At 48.7% G+C, this 27,620-nt stretch overlaps 1 protein-coding gene across 4 annotated transcripts in view; it reads left to right on the plus strand.

The window, feature by feature from the left end:
• Window positions 1–27,620, plus strand: part of LOC118789423 (protein Shroom2-like) — a 48,720-nt gene that overhangs the window by 14,827 nt on the left and 6,273 nt on the right. The window contains exons 1-5 of one of the 4 annotated variants that reach the window (XM_036545839.1): window positions 13,074–13,135; window positions 16,232–16,333; window positions 18,214–18,336; window positions 18,858–21,360; window positions 22,084–22,166. In XM_036545839.1, coding sequence (XP_036401732.1) covers window positions 16,236–16,333; window positions 18,214–18,336; window positions 18,858–21,360; window positions 22,084–22,166 — 2,807 coding nt within the window. In that variant the 5' untranslated portion in view covers window positions 13,074–13,135; window positions 16,232–16,235. Of the gene's footprint in view, window positions 1–13,073; window positions 13,136–16,231; window positions 16,334–17,839; window positions 17,900–18,213; window positions 18,337–18,857; window positions 21,361–22,083; window positions 22,167–27,620 lie in introns of those variants that run through there. The other 3 variants (XM_036545837.1, XM_036545840.1, XM_036545838.1) reach the window with 3 other exon arrangements.

Genomic DNA, 27,620 nt, shown 5'->3' on the forward strand with positions numbered 1-27,620 from the left:
CTGACGCCTGGCTACTGCTGTCAGACCAGATGTTGAACATGGGTGTATACTGCCATCAAACACTGTGTGACATTAATAATGACTAATGGAAGTGTGAAGGGACTCCACTGCAGTTGCAGCTGGTCACACGGCACTCCATATAAATCAAGACCAGGGCTTTGGTTTTGCTACCTTCACAGACACTGCAGAAGAGTCTGGAATGGAAGAATATTTCAGCTGAGGAAGCTGGCTCTGTAACAGCCTTGAACTCTGTAAGTTTTTTCTTTTCCCCGAAGGCTACTCTGGGAGTTGTAGAGTTGTAATCCAGCCTCGCCGAGCCACACAGTTGAGAGGAGGGAGGCCATATTGAATTGCAGTTACGCCGCAAACACAAATAGCACGCTCACTTGATAATTTTGCAAGGCCACTAAACAAGGCGGAGTGCAGCTCAGAAAACAGAGCAAGGATGATGGGTCATTACTGTACCACAAAGGAGGAGGGGCGAGAGAGAGAGAGCCACAACGTGTTTAACTATGAGTGTGAACTGGGCACTCACCAAAACCAGCATCTTCTTAACAGGATAATACATGGCTGTAAAGTCCCCCATAACTATAAACAGCTCTGTTTGGATGCAGTGCAACCAGCTCCTGAAGAGTTAACTGCACAGGCACTTAACTGCTATTTCCTTTCCGCAATGCACATTTTTTGTGGTCACTTTTGTGTATTGTTTCCATCAGAATCCTCAAAACAGGAATTGCTCAGTAAAGATCCCGTGTTCAGGATTAACCCCTCGGTGACCGCAGAGGCTGTGCGTGTGTGTGTGTTTCGCTGCCTTGTCGAGGGCTTCTGTGTCGCACCCAGAGGCGAGGCAGGCCAGCTGAGCCGTGTTTTGCATGTGAGTGGGCCGTAGCATCCCCAGGCCCTGAGGGGGTGCGGCAGCCGGCGGGGATTCAGCTGACTCGCCCTCGTTTGCATGCGGCACATGAATCATGGGAAGGAAGGCGAGGTGTATCCGCATGCACGGAGGCTGAGCACACAGCCCTGCTTTGCATAGGGTGATTTTTTATTAATGAGAAACTATGAGGTCATTCTGTTTGGGGTGGGGGGGGGGGGGGGGGAGGAATGCTGGGCTCCAGACTGAGGCAGGGGTGGCCCATTGCCTCCACCTCTCCCCACATGCACGCTTGCTCGGCCCACACCACTGACCGTCGGCACAGCTGTCCGCACTTACCTGCCCTCACCTGCCCTCACCTGTACGTCATACTCATCTTCCACGCTTACATCAGGTCTGACACAAGGCCAGTAATCAGGGCTGTGCTGCTCACAGCCCGGAAACTCTGGAACCTGGTTTCCTTCATTTTCTTTTAGTTAGGTTTTTTATTCGATGTGAATGATACAATTATGCAGGTATAAGTAATATTACAAGAATCAGATGCATTGTATTGAGACTTTATAGCAAATTGTAACTCTCAACAGCCATCTACAGGAGGATTTGTAAAAAGTAAAAGAAGTAAGAGAGAAAAGGAGAGGGAGATAGAGGGGGAGGTGAAATAGAGTCAATAAAACATAAAGAACTCGGGTCAGAGATTAGTGTACTGTTCACAGTGTATTAGTAAAAAGACAAAGAAATATCACATTGAAGCTGTTTTTTGTATTTCACAATAAGAGCTTGATTAAGAAGTCCTTTCCCTCTAGGCTCGCTCTTTTTAACCCAGGGTCACACCATTATTGGCCTCTCTCTGTCCCTGCCTCTCTGAGCCAGTCACAGTTTTCGTGCCCCGTAACCATCTCTGGCGCTGCCCAGACGTGATGTCACCCTGTTCCCGAGCCGTGGCTGTGACGTGCAGCGTTCGCGCAGAGCCACCATCGCTGCTCGGGCGAAGCTCTCGCCAGTCACAACGCGCGGCTCGGAGCACTGAAAACAAAGCCTTCGACAGCCAGGGCCAGCCCAGATAGCGGGATTAGCGCTGCTGCGGCGTCGGGCATCTGGGTAATACCGGATTGGGAGTTGGCTGAGTGCGGATTACCTCTCGCCACACCTGGGACTGTGTCACCTGAGGCCTAATTATCAGGCAAAACCTCATGTTTCCAGTAGCTTCACTTTAGCTGGAAGGAGAGTAGGGAAACTGAAATGGAGGATTGGGATGCCCCACCAAATTCATTTATTTCTGTCAAAACCAGAGGTTTGTCTGCAGTTTCAGAACTAAAAGCCATCACTCATGGGTTTATCTAGTTATACTAGCATTAGTACACTAGCATTAGCACTAGTGATGTAGTGGTAAGGAGCGCGTAACATAACTGAAATTTTGCTAGTTCAGTTTCCTGCTGGTGCACTGCTCTTGTACCGTTGGGCAAGATACTCAACCCACATTTGCTTCAGTGAATATCCAGGTGTATAAATGGATAAAATTTTAACCTGTATAAGTCTCTCTGGATAACAGCATCTACTAAGTGACAATAATGTTGTGTAATGTAGGATTGGCCATATGAGGGCTTGAGTGGGAGCTGGCCCTGGGCTGGTTGGTCCTTCCTGGGCTTCAGTGTTTGGTTGTAATGCGGCAATGTGAGATGTGTTATGTATTTGAAACTGTTCTGCCGCAAAGGTACATATTGACCCTTGAACAGTTTGCCTTCAGGAGTTTTTATGAATAGCTGCGGAGTTTGAGAGAGAGCACCCGGCTGTTGAAAGATGAGGTTTTCACACTGCTGACCTGTGCAGAACCGGCACTGGGACACGAGCCGTGCCAAAGCCAGAGCCCGGCCGCGAAATGCCTCGCATTCCTCCCAGAGGTCCATGTGAAGGAGTCGTCCCGCGGATCCGGAGGGGGGAGAGAGAGAGGCGGAGAGAGAGAGAAAGAGAGAGAGACATGTCCCAGAATCCCTCTGCAGCTGGTTGTTTGTTTTAGGCAGCACAAAAAGACTGCTCGATTTTGACTTTGATTCCTGGAATCACCTCTAAACTGTCGTCGGCACCTTGTGGTGCAAGCGTGGTAATGGGAAGCCGTAACCTCCTCACAGAGGTTAAATCTTGTGGCGGCGGTGTATTCCAGACTCTTTTGATTTACAGCAGCAGAATGCTGTAGCGATAAGGAACAGGGCTGGTAACCGAACGGCTACTGATTCAGTTCCCCACTGGGAGACTGTTTTTGTACCCTTAGGCAAGGCACTTAACCCAGAATTGCATCAGTAAATGTCCAGCTGTATAAAAATAATAAAACTGTAACCTATGTACGCTTCTGGATAAGAGTGACTGCTAAATGACAATAATGTAATGGAATGTGGAGAGAAAATGGAAATAAGTAGAAATAAGGACGTCTCCAGCTGGTGCTGCCCGGCTTCGTCGGCTGAAGCATAAAGATGGTGGACCCTCGTGCGCTGATGACACCATGAAAGGCCAAATGGGACAAAAGAGTGCGGCTTTCCATCTGAGCGCACGCCATGACACAAAGGGGGCTTGTGGGCCGGGGCATTGTTACGAGCACTGGCTGCCTCTCACCCCCCCCCCCGCCTGCTTTGTTTGGATTCCAATGCCTGGCTGCTGCGTTGGGCCCGCGCCACGGCAGAGACATCTGGCGAGTGACGGTCGCCAGTCACCCCGTGAAACAGCCAACCCCGTAACTGCCCAGACAGGGGCCCTCTGCCTGCCTTTACAAGCATGCCGTGGAATTTGGAATCCCGATTCTTTTCGGATTGTATTTTTCTGCCCCGACACTTATAACAGGCAACTAGATGTGTGGAGGTTGACGCAGGGTCAAAGGTCACAGTTTGGAGAGGGGAGAGACAGAGGTATAACAAGGAGACACACACAAAAGAGCAACTAGTCCTGGTTTCTCTTCAGGTCTGTTTTTTTCTTAATTTAAATGTATTTGCAGAGCTTGGCTTTCTCCTTTGACGAGAATCTTTTGCTCTCTTCCAGTGTACGATAGGCTTGATTAATGTCTCCCAGATGTGGGTCTTGATTTTGGCTGAAACCTATGGCTGATCAGCCAGTTAGTTTTGTGTGAGGACTTGAATCCTCTCACTGGTCACACACACACACACTGATTTGCGAAGACAGTTCAAGGGGGTGTCCCTGGATCAGCTGTCAGACCGTTAGATGTTCCCATTGTCCCAGTCAGTTTACATTGTGCCTTTGATAACTAAAAACGAGTAAGCAGATGTATTCTGTCCCTTGCTGACAGTTGAATTTACTGGATTGAATAGAGCTGCTTTTTAATTGAACACATGTTTTTGTTTGAGCTCTGACCACTACTCCTTGAGGCATGAAACACACATTTGTTGTTTTCACCCAATGGCCTCTCTCCGGGACTTTAAATATGCAGCACCACAGGCTGACTCTTCTGTCTCCCTTCCAGAGCTGCTAGGGCTCAGTTATTACAAATATTCACAAAGGGATACCACAAGTTCAGTAAAGAGACATCTTTTGAGTAATGAATGTTGAAGGGTTTTTGGAAATGTTTTGTCCATTTAGGCTTCACCACACTTCACTTATTCTTGCTGTTTACTGTGTTTTTAAACTGTTTACATCTGTCCTCGCTAATGGTGCTGTGACACTACCGTTATCAGCTGAGATGTCTGACCCTGTCGACAGCTAACTCTTCAAGATGCCCTGCTTTAGCTGTCAGGAGGGTGACAGCTGGGGCCACCTGGTGGCGTTAAACGGTACAAAAATGTTTAGAAAAAGACACGTAAAATTATTAATGATATTAGAGGTTGCTGATATTGCAAGAAGAGGTAGCTTAGTCGTAATTTTACAGGCTCTGTGGATTTTCTTGTTCTGGTGCGGGGATCTGTGCCAGGTTTTCTTACCGCGGGGGGTCGTGTTCCGGCGATGGAATCGTTTGTCCAGTGCCAGTAGCGGAATGACTTCCCCCGCTCGCACCCGGGATTGCATTACCGCCTCCCGATGCTTCTGCTTACAGCCGCGCTTCCGACAGCCTGTTTCCCTGCTCTCCGCCCGTAGCGGATGCTGGGGGACTTCTAAGTTTCACGGTGGTGCTGCGCAGCAAGGTGGAAAATATGTTCCAACGGTTGTTCCCAGAAATGCTGAAATTCATCCTATTTAAATGGCTCAGGACAGATGGAGCCACATGTGAAAATGTGGGAAACATGTGATAACAGTAGTGTTGCTTCCTTTTTAAAACATGCTACAGGAGAATACTGAAGACCCTGAAAATGTCCTTGCTGTGTCCAAATTTGGTACTTGCACCACAGGGACAACAGCGGTAATGGTAATGAATTACTGTGAGCTCCTGTGTAAACAGAATTGAGTGTTGATACAGACTTTTCACATCATGAGATAATGTGCCTTTTTAAATTAATTTTTTTTTTTTTAATCAATATTGATCATTTTATAAATTCAGATTTTTATACAAATTTTATTAATTCGGAGAAAATGGTTTTTGATAGCATTTGCTTTAGAGAAGTTGCTTTGATCAAGCCAAATATAAAATATCTGCGATTGTTGTCATTAGTTAGATCTCAACTGCTTGCAGTGACAGACAGTCTGTCTCGTAAATACTCTGGAAGCACTTTGCGATTTGTGTCATTGTGATTATAGTTTTGAGTATTTCTTAAATTATACCTATAACTTTCCTTTTTCGTTCATTACACTAAATTGCCACTAGGGGGCATTATGCACTGACCTTGGAGGTTTATGAATCGAGACAGAGGGTATGATCTGAAATATACTTGCATTGAAACTGCACTGAAAGTATATTTAAGTAACAGGTATGATGCTTATGTGCAAAAGTGCATTAAATGCGTGATGTGGTGTGTGCATGTAAAGTGAGGGTTTTCTGAAAGTGAGGTTGCTGAATTAACCTGTCAAGAGGTTTAGCCGATTTCTTTTCATTTAAGAATGCGAATCACTTTCTTTTAGTAGGAAAAACAGTTAATGTGTCTTCAACACAGTGATGTTCTGGTTGATTAAGAAGATTTTTCCTCTTTCGCATGAGTTATAATGTTAATAACGGTTACAGTTGAACTGTGTGCCCCGCGCTTTCTGTGTAAATGTCCTGCTTATGGTGAGTGGTTACACTGCTCTGACCCTGCTGGCTGGAGCTACATGAATACAGAGTACAGAATCCAATTATCCTTTGCAAAGCTCCTGTTTGGTTCCAGCTTAAAAAAGGAAAAGGTTGGCCTAAGTGTGAAGGGGAGGTGGGGAGGGGGGGTTCTGTTTTTTGTTTATACATTGTTGAAATTTCATATGTGAAGAGTTCATGGACACAGCTGCGTCGCATTGCTGGGTCTCTCCACAGAAAAAGGGCGCACAGCGCTACAAAACACAGAGAAAAATAATGACCGTTTCAATGTCAAACGGTTTCGTGTCTCCCCCCTCTGGCTTTGAAAAGTGGAACATCCCATTGCCTAGGTGAGTTCACGCTGGTGACGGGATTGCATTGGAAGTCATTGTTTTGACAAGCCCCGGGGAGAAATGAACCAACGCCAGCGCTGTGTGAACTGCCGCACAGTGTGACAGGTGGGAGGAAACGACTGTGATCGTTTATGGTCGTTTAGCAGATATGTAGCCTGAAATGCAGACAAATGCAGTGTACCACGCTAGAAGTATTCTGTCTGTGCCAGCTTTTTAACTTGTGAAATGAGCGTGTGTAACTTTCCAAGAATGAATTAACTGAATGCTAACATCAGTCAGTGATAGTATCGTAGTAGTTTGACAGTATAACCAGTTTACGTTTAAAGGCTAAGTGCAACAGGATTTTTTTGGCTTGTGAGAAAGGAATCAGCTGTTGCCTGGGGTACAGGAGATGAATTGTCAGTTAATAACAGGGAAATCATTTTGGTGACAGCTAGCAGGTGCTTTACTCTTTTAAGGAATTTGTTTTTGTTTTGAACGCGCAAGGGTTTTCTTCTGTAAATGGAATATATGTTCTTCTGTAAAGAAGAATTGGTTGCGTGTGAAAAACAGTTTGAGCTCTCGTCTGTAATGTATCCTCCTCTCAGCTGGTCGTGTTGATGGTGTACCCTTTGTGCTCCGATTTGCACTTGTAGCCGTCCTTTGTTGCCATGACACCACTTACATCATCTACCAGTTTCATGGAACTTGAGAAATGTAGGACTCCGGGATTTGAGATACATGCACTAGATTAGAGTTGCACCAAGAATTTGTGCAAACAAGTCTTTCCTTGTTAAAAGTACATTCTTAAACTGGATTTTATTTTGTGTTCCACACTGACACAATATATATATGGTATTTATAGTACTAGGAGCTATAGTACTATAGTACTAGGTTAATAATTGAAGTTTTATGCTTTGAATGTAGTATTTCTTCCTTTTTCCTGTAGTTGAAGTGGTAAATGCTCTCTAGTGTTCTGAGTGTGGCTTCTTCCTGTAAGCATAGGTGGTAAATTTGCTCTGGTGTTCTGAGTGTGGCTCCTTCTTGTAGCAGAGGTGGTAAATTCTCTCTGGTGTTCTGAGTGTGGGCAATGTGGAGAACGAACTGTGTGAGGTGAAACCTGTGTGCCGAACGCAGACCACCAGTTTGGTGTGTTTACGCTGGCCCTGTTCATCACAGCTGCTGTGGATTAGGCCCGTGCTCCTGCTAAAGAGCTCCATGTTAATCATGGGCATGTCTGCCTTCCTGTATGACCTCTGTCAACCCACCGAGGATTGCCACAATGGCCTGTGTGAGTTTATCAAATACCTACCCACCTACGTACCTATCAAACACCTTGCTACCTATCTGTCAAACAGCTACCTACATACCTACTTACCTGTCACATACCTTCCTACCTACCCATGTTCCCACCTGTCAAATACTGATCTACCTACGTACCTACCTATCTATCAGTTTCCTGTCAGATAGTCGAGGTCACTCTGACTAAATTTCTTTTCCAGGGTTTGAAAGTACTGTATACTGCACAAGTTGCACGTGTAGCTGTGCTACTGAAGTTTGAGACATGACTTTTCAGTGTGGCTTTGAAATCAATATTATTTTAGCGTTGAACTAGCGAGGTGTATTTGTTGATACAGTCATTTGTCTCAGTGCCATGACGTTTTTATTTACTGTTTGTGGTGGCGGATTATGCCGTCTGCATGGGAGCATGTGGTGGGAGATAAGCCACACATGGTGCTTTGTACGTCGGCTGGTCCACTGATCCTCTGATTGGCTGGTCCATTGGTCCTCTGATTGGCTGGTCCACTGCTCCATTGGGTGGCTGGTCCTCTCAGTAAATGAAAAGGCATTAGCCTCAGGCCACCACAGAGGCTCGTAGTGGATGGTTAGCTTGCAGTGTTGTTTAAGCATTAGGCGTGCCCAGGGTGAGACTGAAAGGTCAGATTACAGGTGGCGCCTTGCAGGTAATCGTCACCATCTGAAGTGCATCGAGGAAGTGAGACGCTCGGGCTGCTGCTCGCGGGCATGCTGTCATATCATATAAACTTCCTGCTAGTGGGGAGTAGCTCTGAGGCAGCACGTTGCCCTGAAGACGCAGCGGTAAAGGGAGAGGGTGTAGATTATACAGTGAGCCTGGGCAAGAGCTGCACACAGAGGAGAAAGATGGAAGTGAAATTTAGGGAAGAAAAGTGAGCAGCAAGAGTGGATTTTACAAATATTGTTAATTAATTAATTGGTTAATTAATTAATCAGTCAGTCAATTGCCATATGGCAATTAAGTATCCAGTTAATGTGATAATTAGCCTGCGATTAGCCTTTAATTAAGCAATGGTAATTAATTTCCATTTATTATCATTAATTATCATCAACTACTATATTACCTGTTCATCTGGATGTTCACTGAAGCAGTTTTGATAAGTACCTCAATCAACGGTACTTACTCAAGGGTATAACAGTGCCGAACCCTGGAATCAAGCTGGCGATCTTTTCTTTTGTAGGCTTGCTGGTTACTACTGCAACACACTTCTGCCAAACAACCACATTCCTCATCTTTATAAGTCACCTGTTCTGTTGTTCAGACAGCGTGAGATTCTGTTAAATTAAATGAGAACTGTTGAATAATTGCTTAATGTCACCGGGTCGGTCTACCTGGTGGTGTCTGTAAGTGGTGTCCATTGTAAATGGTTATTATGGGATGTTGGCCTATTAGAACAAGACATGTCTGTGCTCAGAGTGACTGCGTGACCTAGACGTGGGATGGATCTCACTGCGGTCTCGAGAGATCTGGCTGGATGTGTTCGTGGTGACCGGTGGACCACGTGCTCCGATCAGCATTCCTCTCTCCCAAGCTTGCCTCAGATAGTGCCTGATGGAGGTGAGGCAAGAGAAGAAGGCATTTAGCTGGCATGGGATAGTTCTCAACCCAGACAGCCAGTGATGACATCACAGTTAACCTATGCTTTGATGTTATAGGCAGAGAAAGACGACAGCAATGACCCTGCTGCACTGGGCAAATCACAGGGACTGCATCTCAGAGCGGCTCTCTGCGTGCCAGCCTGGCCTGGCAGTACAGAGAGGAGCAGGGACGGGGCAGGGTTTTTTGGGGGCGCTCTGGCTGTCTGCTAAGCCCTGGCTGTGATTATAGCAGCGTTCCCATTATGCGTGACAGGGCCAGCTGTGGCTCAGTGATCCTGCCCGCTGTGCATTCAGAGAGTTAGCTTTAGTAAATGAGCTGATGAATCAGCGTTTGGCTAAATAATCAATTGCACTAATGATCATTTGATCATGCGGCATCACTGCAGTGAAAAAATAACAACTGAGCTATCAGAATTCACAGGTAAAAAATGGGTCCTGCCTGGGCTATCTGCCATAAGCTTTTGCTGATTTCATAACTACAGGACTCTTGTCTTGTTATAATACATGATTTTTTTCCTTTCCTTGTATATTACTGTAGATTACTACAGAGTCCGAAATTAACTTGTTGGACCACCAGTCAGGTGGATTTTTCACCAACCAAAATAATGTATTACTTTTTTAAAATAAAATGCGAGAATTGTTCAGAGTTGTTTCACAACATTGCAGCTCATTTATTTCAGTGTAACTAAAATTCATATTCATGGGAAAGGGTAGGTAACTACTTCTCAGACTACAACTGGTGAGTTTTTCGAGCTGAATTTTCCCTTGGTAGAAGAATTTGCATCACACTGTGATACGTAACTTATGATTAGACAAACAGAAACTCTGCACAGATGACCAACATGAGATTTCACAAGTGACAAAAAGACAGAGGACTCCTGCCTTTGACTAAGACTACAGTTTAAAAACTACGCCATGTATTTGGGCATCTTTTGTTTCAGACGGTTTCTTTGATCAACATAGTGTGTGATAATTCGATAACTTTATCTTAATTAGAATTTTATTTTATTACACAATAAGCTCCCAAAAAGGCTGGTGACCCTGAAACTTTAACCCGCCAAAGAGAAAATCTACCCGCGTCGGCAGGTGTTAATTTCGGACCTTGGTATTTACTTGTGGATGTATCACCTCTACTGGTTCTCATTGTGCAGAATGAATGAAAGGAAGGAAATGTTTCCTACATGGATACAGAATGGCTGCTCTGAAGTCTGAAGTAGCGATCTGCCCACAGTTGCAGCAGTGGGAAACTGACTAAGTTGCACCCCTTTGGGCCTTATTACTGTGTATCCATCAGGTGTAAGGATGGAGGTTGTTTGTCAGATGTCCGTGCTGTAACACAGTGCTTTTCAGGGGGAAACCCTATTATAAATGTTCACCCTAACACTGGATGGTGGAGAGGCGCTTGTCTTGTTCAGCTCTGAGGGTCGTGAAGAGGAGCTGTGGGCTGCTTTTCCCTCATTAACACTCCCTGGCCCAGGCCATGCGCCGCTGCTCTTTTCCTGAGTCAGGTCAATTCAGCTGGCTTTACTACCGTTTCAGAAATAGGCCTATGTCTAAAGCAAAACGAGCTTTCATACACAGAACGCACAAATGGAAATGATAACAGGGTCAGGCTAACTCTCCACTTCCCATTAAACACAGCCTCCCTTTCTTCTTTATTTCTCTCTGTCTGTAAAAATAACAGAGTTTACTACAGCAGTACCGGCTACGAAAATGTCCCCTTTGTGTGCTGAGTAGGAAATGGATTTTTGCAGACAATGGAGGAGGCTGAGCACAGCAGATATTCACTGTGGTAATGTGGGGGCTTGCTCTTGCCCGCTGCTCTGGAGGCCCGGGTGTGGGGCGTGGAGGCTGAGGCTGCCGCTGACTCGCAGGGCTGCGAGTCTCAGCAAGTTTCAGCGAGTCTGTGTGAGTCTCAGCAAGTTTCAGTGAGTCTGTGTGAGTCTCAGTGAGTCTCAGCAAGTTTCAGCGAGTCTGTGTGAGTCTCAGCAAGTTTCAGTGAGTCTGTGTGAGTCTCAGCGAGTCTCAGCGAGTCTCAGCGAGTCTCAGTGAGTCTCAGTAAGTCTGCCGGTCCAGAAGCTGATTTGACTACCAGCAGCACTCACTTTGTTACTCATACACACAGCACAGTCCCTATTCTAGAGCCTCAGTCAGCCTTTTGCAAATCTCCAAAATCAAGCAATCACCTGCAGGCCCTTGACTGTGTGCATGTACAGTATCATGATTTTCAGGTGGGGTTGTGATATTATTTTTAGACAATATTTGGTCATTTTTAGCTTTCAAACCTGAATATACCTACCATTCAGGTACATTCAGAGTTCTTGCTTAATATTCACAAAGGATATTGCTTAAGACTACCACAGCCACAGCCAAAACAAGGACAAAAAAAGAACAAAACATAAACTGTATACAAACTAAAATCATTCTCGTCATTTAAAGGGGTACCTTTAGCATTACTTATTTAAAATTTGAATGACTTAATGACATTGAGAGGTACTGTCTTTGGTTAATTCAGGATTTTTTTAACTGAAAATGCAACACTTATCTGAGGATAAATGCCTTGAAATGACCTCCTGTCTGGAATGCATGGATGAGAAGCCAGCTCACAGTAGATCATTGTGAAAGATTGCTTTGTGAAGCTCTCCCATCAACTGCAGGCCCCAACAGTTCTATGAGACTCCTCTTCTTGCCCGTCATCAGACAGCTTGTAACAGTGCCAAGGCAGGTTTTAATCAAACCTTTGTCTGTCAAGCAGTGATTTTTAGACAGGTCCTTTCACAGTGCCCACTTAAACAGAGGCCTAAGAATGTGGGTGCGGCCATTCCTAGACCTCATGCCTGACTCATTCTACCTGAAGTTGGCACATACTTTTTCCTTGTTGAGGTAACTGTGCAAAACTTCACATCTTTGTGTTTCCAAAAAAAAATACATTTCCTGTTAAATCATTCTTGGAAAGTGGTTAATGGGCCATAGTCTATTACAAATGTGGCAAGAACTCTCAGCAGAATTATTTAAATGGAATGCCAGGAATGGTTACATTTTAGTTTCTTTGCTTGTTGAATTTCACCTAATAATATAGTCAGTACTCAAAAGTTAGCAAGGTTGTTTGTGCATCCTTGTGTCTGACAATTAAAAAAAAAACACATTTGAAATTTGTCCTGGCGGCTGTCTCCCACTTCTCTGTCTCTCTGATGAGTCCTAACAGAGCAGGTCTTTGCTGGCAGGCTGGGTGAGCACAGCGGCAGAAATCACAGCAGTTTTGGGGATGTAGGCTCTCTGAGACCGTGCTGCAGAAGCCCCGGGACTATCAGGCCAGCCGGGATTGGCTTATGGTGGGAGCGCTGTGTTTGCAGCCGCTGATTAGCTTAGGCGCTCCCTGCCAATGAGAGGAGGCAGGCTGGCAGATTACCTTAAGGGAACTGGTGTGACAACCCATCCCCCCCCCCCCCACACACACACGTACACATATAATGTGGGGAGGTGGGAGGCAATCCTGAAGGAAGTCTTCAGTACAGAAATTCTGAAGACTCAGCTGTTAAGTCTGAAGCTCACACTGTTCAGCAGCGGAAGTTTGCGCCTGTCGATGCGTGTGCATGCGCGTGTACATGTGTGTGCTCAAAACACTCAGGAGGGCTGGCGGTATTTTTCGGAGCGGGGTCGCTGAGCCCCCCCCCGAGCTGGTGGAGGCCCGTCGTCCCGGCCCGTCTTTGAAGCGCCTGTGGAATGTGCAGGCGCTGGAGCGCGGCCCACTCTGACCTGCAGCTTTAGGGAGCTGTGAGGCTCCGCCGGGACCCTGCCGCAGACCTGCAGGAGCTCGGGGAGGAGGGGGGGACCCCGCCGCTACCGCCGATTCCACAGCTCATCCGCTTCCTCCGCAGCCGGGTGAGTCCGCTTTGCGTTCTCCGCTTCGGTTTGTCTGACTTCTGTCACGTCTCTGACGTGTCTGATCCGCTAGTTTGTTAGCTTAAGTCTGGTGTTTTGTGTTGTCATTTTTGAACCAGAAACGAGATGGAGGCTTCTCTGTTTTCTCACTGCTTCAAGACAGGGAGTGCCACACAGGAATTTCATACATGGTAGTTTATTTTTCAGAAGTCAATCGTTGTTTTCTCTTGGGCACACCAGAAGCATTAGAGGGCAGCGCCGTTGTCGGCGCTCTCTGAAGATGACCTTCGGCCGTTTTTCAGCCAAGGATTTGCGTGAGTTGTTTTTTATTTTCGCTCACTCTCAGTAGCAGGATATCTGTGAAGGAAACTCGGAGTTCTTTTCTCGTTGGTTGGTGCAGTGGGGCCTGTGTCCCTGGGCCTTTGAGGGTGTTGTTTGTTTTTAAATGTGCCTCTCTCCCAGATCCCAGAGACCCTCCTCTCTAACACAGTGAAATGAGCAGAGGATCCCCCCCCCCCCCCCCCCGGCTGTCGAGCCTCCATTGATTCACAGTGCTGGGATATCTGCGGAGGCTGCGCCGTAGCCCTGACGATACAGCTTATGAATACAGTCCATTTGCATTTCTATTGGGAGCAACATGTGTGGAGAGCACACTGAGCAACAGAACATTTGCATAAGGCATGGGGAGGGGGAACAGTTTTTAACATCACTCCATGAAGAAGAGCAGGCTCCCTGAGCAGGCATGTCTTTGTCCCCTCAATTAGTTTGTCCTCGCGTATTTTTAATTGATTGTGTGGAGAAGGTTTCCTTTTTGTTGTTTTTTTTTTTCCCTCTTTAAAACTTGTTTAGGTTTGCCAGTACCTTCCACACCATATCCCCCGAGCTTTTCAGTGAAACACTCTATTGGTACGCAAAATCTGGGGTCTCTACCATTCCTTGGTGAGCAAACTATGAGACAGAAAAGAAAAGGATATTCTGCACCATCTGAAATAAGGATCTCGCGGTTCTTTGTGTGTGTGCGCCGCAAATAAATCGGCCTACTTCACCCTCACCCTTGCCCATATATTGCATTTTAAATGAGTCGGCGTGCGGAGCACAATGCAGCGTGTGTTTGCGTGCCCTGTCAGGAGAGCATTCCTGGAAGTGCCGGGGTGACGGGGAGAGAGGGACCCCTTGACCTTGTGGCCCCGGAGGGCAGCGGGAGTTCACCCGGCCGGGTGAAACGCTGAGAGTCCTTACACATTCTCACATAGTCCGCTGTGTGATACCAGCTCACGCGTTCAACCTCCTTCAGGCTTAACCAGAAACATTTTCTTACTTTCCTCTCTCTCTTTTTCCTGTTTTTTCGTAATTGAGGCCCGGAAAATACATTTTCACCTTTGTCCTGCCGAGCTGTTTAGCTGTGTGTTTTTTTTTGTTAGTAAGTCCGGGGTGTGCTTTGGAAGGCAGAGGAACTGGGTCATGTGTGTGGGGCGCTGAGACAGTCCGCAGGAAGAGAAGGGCGGGGAGCTCACAGTTATGTGGAATGGAATGTGTGGCGGGTGCACAGAAACCCCAAAGTCTGAAACTCATGTCATTTGGCCAATGAGTGACTGACTTGGTCAGTTAAAAAAGAGGTAGGTTACAGAAATTGATCAGAGGGAGGACTTTATGTGTAAATAGTCTGTTTACAGGACTATTTGCAGAATTGACTATTGTCTGTGTTTCTGTTTACAGGACTGTAGTGTAAAGAGTTTCCATTTTTGAATGCTTGGGATTATGTTGCCATATTGTATCACCATTAGGCCCGTTCATTTTAAGGAGTACTGAAAGACAGAATTTCATGTGACTGAGATTTTAGGGGAAAGCCTGCTTTTCTTTTCTTAGCCCTCAGAGATAACCCTGCAAGTCCTTTGCAGTTAGTCCTAAAGCCACCATGATTGTGGAATCCTCCAGGTTTAAGATGGAGCAAAGTCGAGATGCTGAACTTTACAGTCAGACGACAGCTTGTCTCAGGGGATGTGGGGGGCGGGGTGGGTGAAACAGCTGATCTGGTTTTGTAGGAGATTCTAGAGCCACTAAGCCCTGTCCCATGCTGTTCAGCTCGCGGTCTCCCGGCAACCCCCGCCGCCATATGGCCGTGGTAGGTCGCGCCACTTCGCCACGGACTCCTAGAGGCCATGTTGCGTTAGCGGACTTGGATGGGTCACGTGACTCCGCGCACGCCTCCTCCCAGACAATCTGTATGTTTACACAGCCAGCAGAAGAACAGATTTCAGGGTCAGCAGTGATTATTTTGACTCATCCCCCCTCCTCCTTACGTCCTTGCATCCCCCTTCTAGTTGTAAAAGTACATGATGTGCAAAACATTGACCACAAATTGCAATCTCTGCACTCTCTCTTTCTGTCTTTGCAACTCTGTCATCCTCTGTCGTAAATACTGATTTGTAGTGGCTGAGTCGTGCTGGATTTCTAAACAGTGTACCACAAATCATTGGAACAGGACTCTATCTGGCCAGGAGAGGGGGCAGAAAGACCAGAATTACACCGTATAGATTTAACTTTGCGCTAAGTGTCTCTCAGTAGGATGTTGCTGTCAGATGTAGTAGTGCATTCTCATTCCAACTGTCTTCGGTGCTCCATCCTCGTCTCCTTAATACCTTCCTGCCTTATCGGCAGAAAACTTGCTGTCTTATTTTCCTTGTGTTGCTCTTGTACACAGCATACTGTGAATGTTTGTCAGTTAGCTTCAGTGTGTGTTTCAGGTTTGCAGTGACTGATGTTTTTGAGGTATGAAAATGTTCCAAAGATGGGAACGACTAAGAGATTTCTGGACTACGCTGGTTTTGGGACCCTGAAGTTGCTTCCTTGCGGGAGCCATGCTAAACATGTCACATTTTCTGAATAGAATAGAGCTAACAAATACATTTTGCTGTGATTTGCATTGTTGCACTTCATGAAGCCATTTCTGTTACCTGTGCAAATCTACATAATGTGGCAAGCGGCTGGTCAGCGTTGGGAGTGACCTGCTGCTGCAGTCCCTTACTCCCAGCCTCCAAACGTCTTTGAGCTCAGTGATGCAGTATGTGTTCCTCCTCCCCCCTCCCTGTTGCACAGGCAGATGAAAATGGTGGATATTGTGTCACAGAAAATGCCCTCAGAAAGTGACGTTCATGTGGCCAGGAGCTTTCTTACCAAGATTTTGCGCAGTTCTATGAGGTATGGTATCATAGTAATCATGAGCTGTCTTGCACCCCCAACCCCCCCACCCCCCCACCCCAACCTCCCACACCCCTCGCATCTCTCCAATCAGAGCGCTCCAGTAACCCCATCTCCACCCACCACCTCATCCCAACCAATGACATTAGCGCCCCATTGCCATGTGGAACGGTAGCTGTCTGTCTGTCCAAGTGATCCTGTGGTAGTGTTCATTAATTCTCAATTGCGTTTGTGTGATCTCATTTGTGCATTCCATAGAGCACTCACAGGGGTTATGTTGGGATTCAGGAGGTGGTGAAGATCCCTTTGAGCATATCCAAGTGCCTCAGTGATTTTCACTGTATCATTACCATTGGGGAGGTCTGTGATCTATTCATGCAGACTGAATACAGGTTTTGAAAGGCATATGGTAATTAATATAGCAATCCAACCTTAAAGGTCTGGTCAATAATGTCTGATTATAATTTATATATAAATCATCTTTCCTTTCTTCCTGCATCTCTATATTTTTGGCTATTTAATCAGAACAAAATGATTCAATTTAAGTTAATTGAATCTAGAAAATGGGTACAAATAGATACAAAGCAAATGCCTAACCCTAAATTTGGCTAGGGTTAGTCAGCTTTAAAGGTGATCAAGAAAGGCCTCTTTCTTGTAATGATTAAGCAGATAGCCCGGCACTAAAACAAAGAAATGTTTGAGGGAACCCGTGATAATATGTTTCATTTTTCCCCCTAATAATTTAGGGAAATCCCCTCCCCTCATCAACTAAGAGAGCTGATGGCCAGTACAGTGGTAGTGCATACAGTCAGCATAATGTACCTCTCCTCTAAAGAAGTATGAGTGTGAGAATACCTGGAAATTTGGGGTTACCCGAGATGTTGCCCGCACTCTCTTTAGGTCACCTTCTTCCTACCAGGGCACCTCTCCAAGTTTGTGTAAACTATGCACGTTTAAAACAGGAAAAAAAGCTTCCTGATGTGAAAAAAAGGCCAAAGACACTATTCCAGTACAATGCAGGAAGAAATGCATGGCATGGCATTAACAGTAAAAATAATATTCAGAAGTAATCATTCTGCCATCCTACTCTAGGTAGTGAGAAGATCTGCTTTCTTCCTACCCAGTATGACCCCTGAGTGCTGTCCATTGTACACTGGAGTTACGGTGTTTTTTTTTTGTGTACAGTGCATATGTGAGTGTGTATGAAATGATGAAATGAAAACTAACACATTCCTTTACAGTATTTCTGGAGCCATGAAAGACGCACAACCCTCTCCAAAAGAACAGTGGTGTGCTTTAGAAGTGTCACGCTCAGGTCATAAGTGCAACAAGCACTGGATACTGGACCTAGATGTGAAAAGTGTCAATACACATGTGATTGACTGGAAAGACTGATTTCAGTGTCAGACGCTCGTCATACCAGCTGTAAAGCGGTCTTTGCCGAGTAAGAAAGCGTGAATAGGGCGGGAGCAGTTGAACAGAACATTTTTCCGTTCTTGTGTCATTTGGGATTAATGTGTATGTCTTTCCACCTTGCATGCATTGCAGAAAGCACCGCTTTAAGGGGTAGGTTCAGTACACATGAGTGTTTAAAGCAGGTGCATGGAGGTGCAGTGTGACTGTGACTGGGTGGGAGGAGGGGCGTATGGCTCATATTGATTTGGCCATATTATGTGTTTTGCTTCCATTGTTGTGGTGTGGTCTCGTGACGTCGCCCTGACTTTTGTTGTTGCCGTTGATCAGATTTCTTTGCTCTGTGGTGAGGATTGCAGTCTGTGATCGAGCCTGTGCTTTGCCTGGTGTTTATGTAACCTCGTTTAAACTCTAAAGCGTGCGTCTTTGTTCCGTAATCCATCCCTGTGTCCCGTTCCTCTCTCCAGGAGAAACGAACCCGCGAGCAGACCACACTCCTGGCACTCGACCAAGCTCACCGAGAGCCAATCAGAAGCTGTGAAAACGCAGTCAACGCCCGCGCCAGTCTGGCAGGCCAGATATGATGCAAGGTGAACCAGCTCTGGGGCTCAAAGGGCGCTCGGCGCTCTTGTTTTTACTTGTTAAGCTGTACACTCGGAGGAAATGCCCTTTGACAAACATTTCTCTGCATCTGTCATCCTAGTCACATTCTCCAGGGAGTGCCTGCAAGTGGTGTGACAGTGTTATTACCTGTTTCACCAATAGGTGGAGCAACAGTGTGGTCACCTCTTCGTGTTTATCTCTGTGTTGGAAATCTGTGTGTGTAAATCGGAGGACAGATTTGAGCGACAACTCTTGGGGTTATTGGCATTGGGTGGGACAAGGCCGAACTGATTAGATTATACTGCAGTGTAGCTGTGTATGACAGCTGCTGAGGATTGTTGTGGCAAGCCATGCTGCTGAGTGTTTCCTTGGTTACATATTAAATAATTATTCTCGTTATCATCATTTATTGACTGGGGGGGGAATATTCCAAGGTAGGTCAGTCACCTTTGTTTGCGTGAAAAACCAAAGAGAAGAAAAGCAAACTTCTCGTCTTTTCTGTTCCTAGTTCATCCTCCAACGACCTCTCGGGCGGCTGGGACCAGACAAACCTGCGGCGAGTGTCAGATCAGTTCAGCTCCCTGGGCAGCATGGACAGCCTAGAGCACTCGCACCCCTACCTGCCGGGACGCCTCTCCCCGGCCAAGTCCAGCAATAGCGTGGAGCACCTGGGGGGTGGGGGCGGCGGTAGCAAGCGGGACTCCGCCTACAGCTCCTTCTCCACTGCCTCCAGCACGCCGGACTACACCCTCTCCAAGAGCAACGCTGCCTCCACCGAGAACATGCTGTACAAGGTGGGGCAGTGGGAGGCAGGGGGCCGGCACAGCAATGGGAGGCACAGCCAGGGGGTGGGGGTGGGGGCGGGGGAGGGCGGGCGCCCGGACTACCTGCAGCTGCCCGGGGGAGGCGGGGGGCGGGAAAGCCCCCGGGGCGAGGAGCCGCCGGGGTCCCGGCTCTGCCCCTCCTCCGGGAGGTCCAACATCGGCCCCGTCTGGCACGTCCCCGAGAAGAAGAAGGCCAAGGCCCCCTCCCCTCCCCCGCCCCTCCCCCCAGTGCGCAGCGACAGCTTCGCTGTGACCAAAGTTCACGAGAAAGGGCTGGTCATCCCCTACCCCGAGGCACAGGCACAGGGCCGGGGGGCCGACCGGGGGTTCCTGGAGGGCCCCGAAGGCGGCCAGAGGGGCCACCACTTGCCTGAGAGGGTTCCCGACTCCCGTCACAGCTACGTCCCGCCCTCCAAAAACGACACCCTCCACCCCTACGCCCCAGCCGACAGCGGCTACAGCAGCAACAACCAGTTCAACTCCAGCAAGCAGTACTCTCTGTCCAGCACGGACGTGCGCCTGGGCCAGCCCCCGTACGCCTACGCCCCCCAGCACCAGCGGCAGTACAGCGAAGAGAGCACCTTCTACCCTCAGCCCCGCGTGGCGTCAGCGCCCAAACCCGCGGGCACGGGCGGCTGCTACTACAGCAGCATGCAGGAGCTGCCCACCAACCCCGCCCACCTGTGCGGCCAGTCCCAGGCGCGCGCCTCCAGCGCCTCGCTGTCCGCCGAGCCGCCCGCCGCCGACCACGGCCCGCACAGCCGCTACTACTGCGTGACGGCGCGCCAGCCGCTGCAGAGCGTGGCGCAGGCCTCGCTGGTGAAGGTGGAGGGCTGGAGGAGCGACCCCGCCCCGCCCCCCGGCTCCCAGAAGCCCCACAAGCCCAAGCACCCGCCCAGCGCCCAGCCGTGCCCCGACGCCGAGGACAGCAACGGGCACTGCCCGCTCCCTGACCGGCCGGGCGCGCTCATGGACACCCTGGTGCCGAAGCCCTACGGGGAGGAGAGGGCGGGGCCGAGGAGGGGCTGCGGGTACGGCGCCGAGAGCCACTACATGAGCTACCCCCCCAGCAAGCACAGCGAGCAGAAGAGCGGCGCGGCCGGCCAGCAGAGGCGGCCCCAGCACGACCCCTGGCTGTCCCGGGAGGAGGGCGCGATCTGCCCCCAGAAGACCCCGATGCTGCACCGCCTGTCCCAGGACGGCATGGGGGGGCCGGGCGGAGAGGAGGGCGGCCCCCACGCGGGCCCCGAGCCCCTGAACGGCAAGCAGGTGCGGCGCAGCGACCGCTTCGCCACCACCCTGCGCAACGAGATCCAGACCAAGAGGGCGCAGCTGCAGAAGAGCCGCAGCGCCGCCACGCTGTCGGCGGCCGGCGAGGCCGAGGAGGACGCCGAGGCCTGGCGGGCGGAGTCAGCGGGCGCCTCCGCCTCCTCCTCCTCCGACGGCTCATTCTCCAGCACCTACAAGGACCATCTGAAAGAGGCGCAGGCCCGCGTGTTGCAGGCCACCTCCTTCAGGAGGAGGGACCTGGAGCCGCCGTCGCAGGAGCACCCTGCGGCAGACGCCGGGCCGGGGTACCCCTCCACCCGCAAAGAAGCTGCCGCGCCCCTGCCCGGGCTCGCCGAGGCCCTCCCGAGCAAGCCGGGCGGAGCCGGCGCACCGCTGTCCCGGATCGGCGGCCGCAAGCGCTTCCCCATGGAGAAGAGGGTGCGCTCGTTTTCGGAGCCTGACAAGATCAACGAGGTGGGCGTGGAGGAGGACGCGCCCCGCTCCGAGGCCGCCGGCTCTCTCGCCGACCGCCGCAAGGTGTTCGAGGCCACCGGCAAGCCGGCGTTTTCCAAACCCGTGCCCAAACAAGCCCTGCAGGGCTCCTCAGGGGACTACGGCGAGGGGAAGCAGGGGGGCACGGCCCACCCAGCAGCCAGAGAGGGGTCGGGGGGTGGATCGGGCGGACCCCTCCCGGGAGCGGAGGGGCAGTGCGGCCCCCTGCAGGAGCAGCAGCGTTTGGGCACCTTTGCGGAGTACGAGGCCACCTGGAACGTGCAGAGGAAGCCGGCGGAGGCGAGGGCTTCTGGGAGGTACCGCTCGGCCGACAACATCCTGGACCCGGACCCGGACGAGCGTGGCAAGCCTCCGTACGTCCACGAGAGGTCCCGCTCGTCCCCCTCGGCCGATTTCTACGGAGAGGTCAGTCCAAACACTCTCCCTGCACCTCCCCGGGGTAATGATTCACTGCAGGGCCGGTAATAAGCTCCACACAGAGCTTTAATTGTGTTACTGTCTATCGTTCCAGCTCATTACGTTCTCAGGACCATAAGATTTTCTTGTCTGATTGCTCCTTGGCATGACTCCACTATGACTGCAAGACGTCACTCTTGAGATTTCTCCACTTTGTTCAGTCTCTTACTACTTTTTGGGCACACCAGAGAGTGTCAGAACACATGATTTGCAGGAGATAGACAGCCTTAAAGACGTAAAAATGCAGCAGAGTGCTTTGATTTGATAAGCCTTGTGTAATTGCGTTGTTGACACATTAGGAAGAGCACTCTCCCATAACAAAGCCTGCCATTTTTTACCCTGACACAGCCAGGATGAATGAGTAATGAACATACAAAAGAACCAGTCAAGTCAAACATTAATCCGGCTCTGTACATAAAGGCACACCCTCAAACAAAACGAAAACGCCGAGGTTATTTTTTTTCCTTCTGAAACGCAGCTGATACTGTAACGCTAAAAAAGACTGCACAGGCACAATAGCCACGTCATGAGGCTTGCATCGCGGTGTTGGGGACAAAGCGGTGAAACCCGAACCAGTGTGGGGACAGGTTTCTCCTGCAGGTTGCAGCGTGCACACCGCTTTACGAAGGGGCTCTATGTAAGCACACGTTTACACGCGCATGTGTTTTCCAGAACGTCCCGGTCCAGGTGAGGAAGACCACGGAGTATTCTCAGGCGGAGCAACAACCTGCCGGACAGGAGGGGGCGACAACCAGGTGAGAAACCTCAGGCTTTTTACCTTGAACTCGGGAGGAAGCGCCGTACTTGCAAGGGGCAGATTATGGACACTTCAGAGAATAATCATGGAATTTTGTGGTTGATGCCCTCCTGCTGTGAGCTTGTCTTGATGTATTTTAAGCCACCTTGCCTTGTTTCCATAGCAGAGAGGCTTTAGCATGCAGCGCCGTGCTGAGTGCCTCCATGCTGGGGAGTGTAAGCGAGTAGGTGGATCACATTCAGCAGGCAAGGGCTGCGATTGTTCCCTGCGGCTAAATGAACCCGTGTGAATGACCCTGGTCATGAGCCGCAGCTCATGCGAAATCCGCCCTCACGGGGTGGCTGGCGTGGGCCGGGGCGCTGGCCTGGGGCAGGAACAGGGTGTGCTTTACGGCTGCCGTGTTCGCACCCCCCCCACCGCCGTCCGTGCTTTATCCACAGGGGCGAGGCCGTGCGGCGTGGGCGTGCAAGGTTCACGCGGAGAGTGTGTGATCAGCTGTGGGCGAGAGGGCCGGCGTGACTGCAGCTTCAGAGGCCTGAATCATCCCGGCTGCGTTTTCTGTCCTCTGTGAGCTGGTCTCAGCTAGCTCAGAGCCAGCACATTGCATTCTCACATATTTCTCATCAGCTCTTTGGAAATGGATCTGAGGATTCTCCTTACTTGAGAAATTACTCACTGGGAGAGATGAGGTGCATGCTATCGTGTAGTGTCCATACGAGCTCACTTGTTGAAATAAGGTGAGTTTTATGGATCTCACAGTTCTACATGAATGAGAACTGTAGTATACAGGCAGAGATGCTTGTCCAGCTGTTTGATGTTGTTGAACTACTTTTCACTGCAGACCCCTACATTTTAACCATACTTTTAATTTGTAAGTATTGCTGACCACTTAATTCTCTGCACACTGAGCGTGCTTTGGGACCTCAGAGAAGGCCGGCCCCAGCCCTCTCTCGGCAGGTGTCAAAACACGCTCGGTCTAAGTGAAGAGCAGGTTTTTCTGCTCATCTGGCCAGAGCTCTTCCCCTTTAGTTACAATGGCAGCTGTGTGGTACAGTTGTACCTCTTTTCCCATGACAGATCCCTGGTGAGCTAAGCCATGCTAAAATCTGGCTGCACTCAGCTAACAAGATACAGTGGGCTTTCCATTGTAGCCGCCAAGCTGCGACAGGTCAAACGAATATACACTGTACGCACTGCACTAGTATCATAATCAGAGGGTAAAAGAGCGCACCTTCACGTTAAGTTCTCAAGTTGAGTAATGAACATTAGCCTAGCTAGCTAACATTACATGGTTACAATTAGCTATATTTATATGTGTTGTTTGTAAAGTAGTGAAGTTTACAACAAGTATACAATTAAATGTACTTAATAATATCTGTAATAGATGTAAAGTCAATGTAGCTGTCGATAGCTACCGCTATTAAAGACTTAAATTACTAGAGAAAGTAATTCTCTAGTGATTTGAAATCTCCTGCTCCTCATGGAATATCGGCGGAGTCCAGCTTTGGAGGTGTCAGTGTCACCTCACAGTCCTCCACCCTGGCCCCTTGACTGGCTGTACTCAGGTCAGCACCCTGTACTGTCAGGCTGTGCTGCTTCACTCACATGGTCAGGTGTTGGCCTTCAGGAAGATCGCTCAGAACTTGAAATTGGTGAGTGAGCCTGGCCCTTGCCCTACGGTAGGAAAGGGGTTAAACTGTAAGTTAACAGTTAAACTGTAAGGAGCTTACTTAGTGCTGAGCCAGTGTCAGGCTTTGTGGACTATGCAAGGCATGGAAAGGGATAACTGGGTACACACCCTTAAATTGTGTCCATGTCTGTGCGTGATGGGAGAACCAGCACCTGTAGAGCTAAAATAAGGCAGGAGAGCTTACTGAGACACTGAAATTGAACTGAGCGACTCGGCTTTCCTCTGAATGTAGGAACCATACATTTTAGTAGCTGGTTTTGCACATTCCCCATTGCAGGAGTTCCCAGGTTAAAGGCAGTGCTGGGTAGACCCAAAATGGACGCATAGATGAGCATTTGCTCTGGGCTTGTGATTCAGCAGAATTCCTGCGGTAGGTGAAGGCCTCTCTACCTGGGCCCCCATCACACAGAAGAGCACCTGATATACAAGCAGGTGCCTCGTGCTCTTGTTTTAAGCTTCGGTCTGGTTGACTGCTTTTGGTTTTAAAAGGCGCACTAGAAAGAGGCTATGCCAAAATAAAACTTGAGCGTGATTTAGTCTTCTAAGCAAAGAGTAAAAATGATTTAGCTTTTTAAGGAGACGTTTAAGGGCTATTTACTTTGTTTTGTTCTAGCTATACCCTTGTAAACAAGTCCAGTTCTATTGCCAGATAACCGAAAAGATCCAAGTTAAAATCAGATTTACATGTTAATTCATAATTATATAGTAAAGCGATGATTTAATTTTTTTTTTTATTATTATGTTTATCTGACAGGGACAGTGCACACTAATCAACATTTCTGCACATGCTGCTATGTAGGAGTGCCAGAGTTAACTGTAATGCTAATTTTCATCTTTAGACCCTGGGCAGGTAAAAAAAACTGAACTCAGTGTTGTTAAAATGAGGCGGCACTGATGCTTTGAAATGCGCTGGGAGCATGTTGTTAGCTATAGCTAACATAGCTGCAGGATGTTTGGTGGTGTTGCCTCAGCAGGGCGAAGGCCCAGCCTGTGTGTGTGGATCCCAGCGGCTGTTTGGCGATGATGTCATGTGACATGAGATTAAACGCCTCGCGTGTTTACATTCTGCTCTAAACAAGCCACTGGGAGCGGCGAAGCCACGAGATTGATTTTTTTTTTCCCAAGAGGAATCTTTAATCGCTTGTTTTCTTTTCTCCGGGTCTGACGCGGCCATTGATTTTCACGTTGGAAATTTGTGCCTTGCCTCAAGGGGTAAAGATGTGGCCTCTAAAGACCTTCGTGTCGTATAATCTGGGGTACGTTGTGATGCGCTTAACTTTTGACACTTCACAGGTGCTCTCCAGCGGCTTCCTCTCGTGGCTGAAGCTTTCTTTCTCTGTCGTCTTTTAAACAGTAAGCGAACTGTTCCGAGCATGCTGCATGCAACACCCCGAAACCTTGTTAAAACTCTGGACCCAGAAAAAAAGCCCTACCCTGTGCTATGCCTGTGTTTCTGTGGATTGAAGGAGCCATGCCTGATGATGACTTCATCATCAGTGACATCATACGTGTGCTGTGACCTGTAATCCAGTCCATTTCGACTAGCTCCGAATGAGCGTGTTGTTGAATGAATGTTGTTGAAACGCAAATAAAAGCTGCATTTCCCAAATGGGCCTTTGTTCCTAAAGCTGTCATGTGAACTAAACTGCAGGACCAGACTAAAGCTGTTTCTCTGATGTCTACACTCGGTGTTGTCTGCTCTTCCAGGCAACCTTCTGATAGATGTTAAATGGTTGGATCTGTGAAACCCTGTTTGAATCTCCTGTACTGGTATTTCTGTATAGGGTTTCAAGGCAGCCATGCATATCTGCTGTGAAAAGGGTTGCAGCTCAGGTGATAAGCATAAGGATGAGCTCTGGTGTGGTCATAGATTCGCGAATAAGGTGACAGGAATGGTTGTAGGGGAATCGTACAGTCCTACAATGGATGGAGCAAGAGTATGCTGTCAATCACTGACTTAAAGTGACTTTCAATCAAGGGACATGGCTTTCCATAGGAAAATGGTGCTGTATTTATAGCTGATAAAACATGATAGCTCCACCCATTTTGAGGTGTGATCAAACCTCACCCTTCCATCTCCAGTGGGCACCTGTGGATTCAGATGAACACCCCACTCACCCTCACTGCCTATACTGTGCATCTACTATCTCCTACACATCAGGGGCATTCATGATTGCATTCATTCAGACACCATGGAGCTGTCTTGCCTGAATCTAGCGGTGAAATGGACTGCAGGTCACTTGCATTACGGAGTATTTCGCATGCGGAATGCCCTGTTCTTGGATGACGTGTCCCACATGAGGAATTTGACTTGTTCGTTCTAACCCGAACCGAGAAGTGAATGTGGCTCTGAACTGCGCTTTAAACGCTTGGCGTTGACATGCACGCGCCGTACGCTACCTGGGCAAAGCGAGCGCTGATATGGAGTGATGCATGATCACAGTATGTCTTCTGGTCTCGTTAGTCAGAAGGTTAAATCGTTCATATTTCTCCACACAGTTGGCAAACTATCCTTGAGTAACAGCGTGTGTTTGACGTCTATCATTTTTGATAGATTGTGAGTTTGGACAGCGCTTTGACCATCCCACAGTCAAAACTGCACAGTATTTTTTGTAAAAACAGCACAGTTTGCAATTTCCACACAAATCCTCACAGACGTTCTCACTGCGATTGAGGTTCACAGCATGTTACAGGCATTCGCAGTCCGCAGCAGTGAGCCATACAGATTAGACAGCTGAGCTTATAACCGGCAGGTTTCTTCATCAGATCCCCGGTGGGTCTGTGCTGTAGTGTCCTTGAGCAGAGTAATTTCCGTCTGTTGGTGTGTATGTGGAATACACCAGCTATGAGCTCTGCGGGTCACCCTGAGCAGAAGCATCCGCAAAACAAAGAATTCATCTAAAGCTTCATTCACACAAAAGCCTCTTTGAGTGTGAGATAGATGAGGCGACGCTGACGGCTCTCTCAGCGCTGGGCTGAGCGGAGAGTCTCCTGCCACAGCTCCGGGGCAGGTCTGTTGTTGTACGCCGGCGGCTAAGGTGTTGATTCAGATCCACCTGTGCGCCTTATTATGTCAGAATTTGTTGTGATACAGCACCAGCTTCAAAGAGCCCCTGATGAAAGAAAGGCTGCTTGTCTTTAAAAGCAGTCATCGGGGAGGCGGGGATTGGGCATAATTACAAGGGGGAGGGATGCGGTGCTTTCGGCTCTCCCTGCGCCGCGGGAAGGGTTAATTGCAGGCGGACGCACCGCGCATGGAGGTGGGCTTGTCTCAGCTTGACGAGAAGAAACGCATGTACCTGAGCATGTGCCCGTAGTTCTGCGTGACTTTACCGTGAGGGAGACTGGCTGAGAGAGACACGGCGAGACTCTGTGCTTCGGGCTCCTCTTTTTTTTTTTTTCCTGCAGTCATTATCCATCCCTCTGTCTTGTGCTTTGTCACTCGTTCCTCTTTTCACTCTCCCTCTTCCATCATTCGTTCACTCTCCTTCTCACTTTGAGACTCTCCCCTCTCTTCCCTTCAGTTTTGTTTTCTCTTTTCCCTCCCTCTTCCTGTCTTTCTCGCTCTCCCTCTCTCGGCTCTTGCTCCTACAGTCTTCCTGTCTGTGGAGACTCCAGCCCACTTGCACGCCTCTCTCTTTCTTACAGTCTCTCTCTTTCTCTCGCTCTCCCTCTTCCCTCATCTTTCTCTCTCTCCTCTACTCTCTCCCTCCTCGTTGTGTCCCCTCCGCCCAAACCCCTGTCTCCCTATATCTCTTAGAA

This window comes from Megalops cyprinoides, chromosome 14 (genome assembly GCF_013368585.1).
Source record: "Megalops cyprinoides isolate fMegCyp1 chromosome 14, fMegCyp1.pri, whole genome shotgun sequence".
In the NCBI taxonomy this organism is placed as follows: Eukaryota; Metazoa; Chordata; class Actinopteri; order Elopiformes; family Megalopidae; genus Megalops; species Megalops cyprinoides.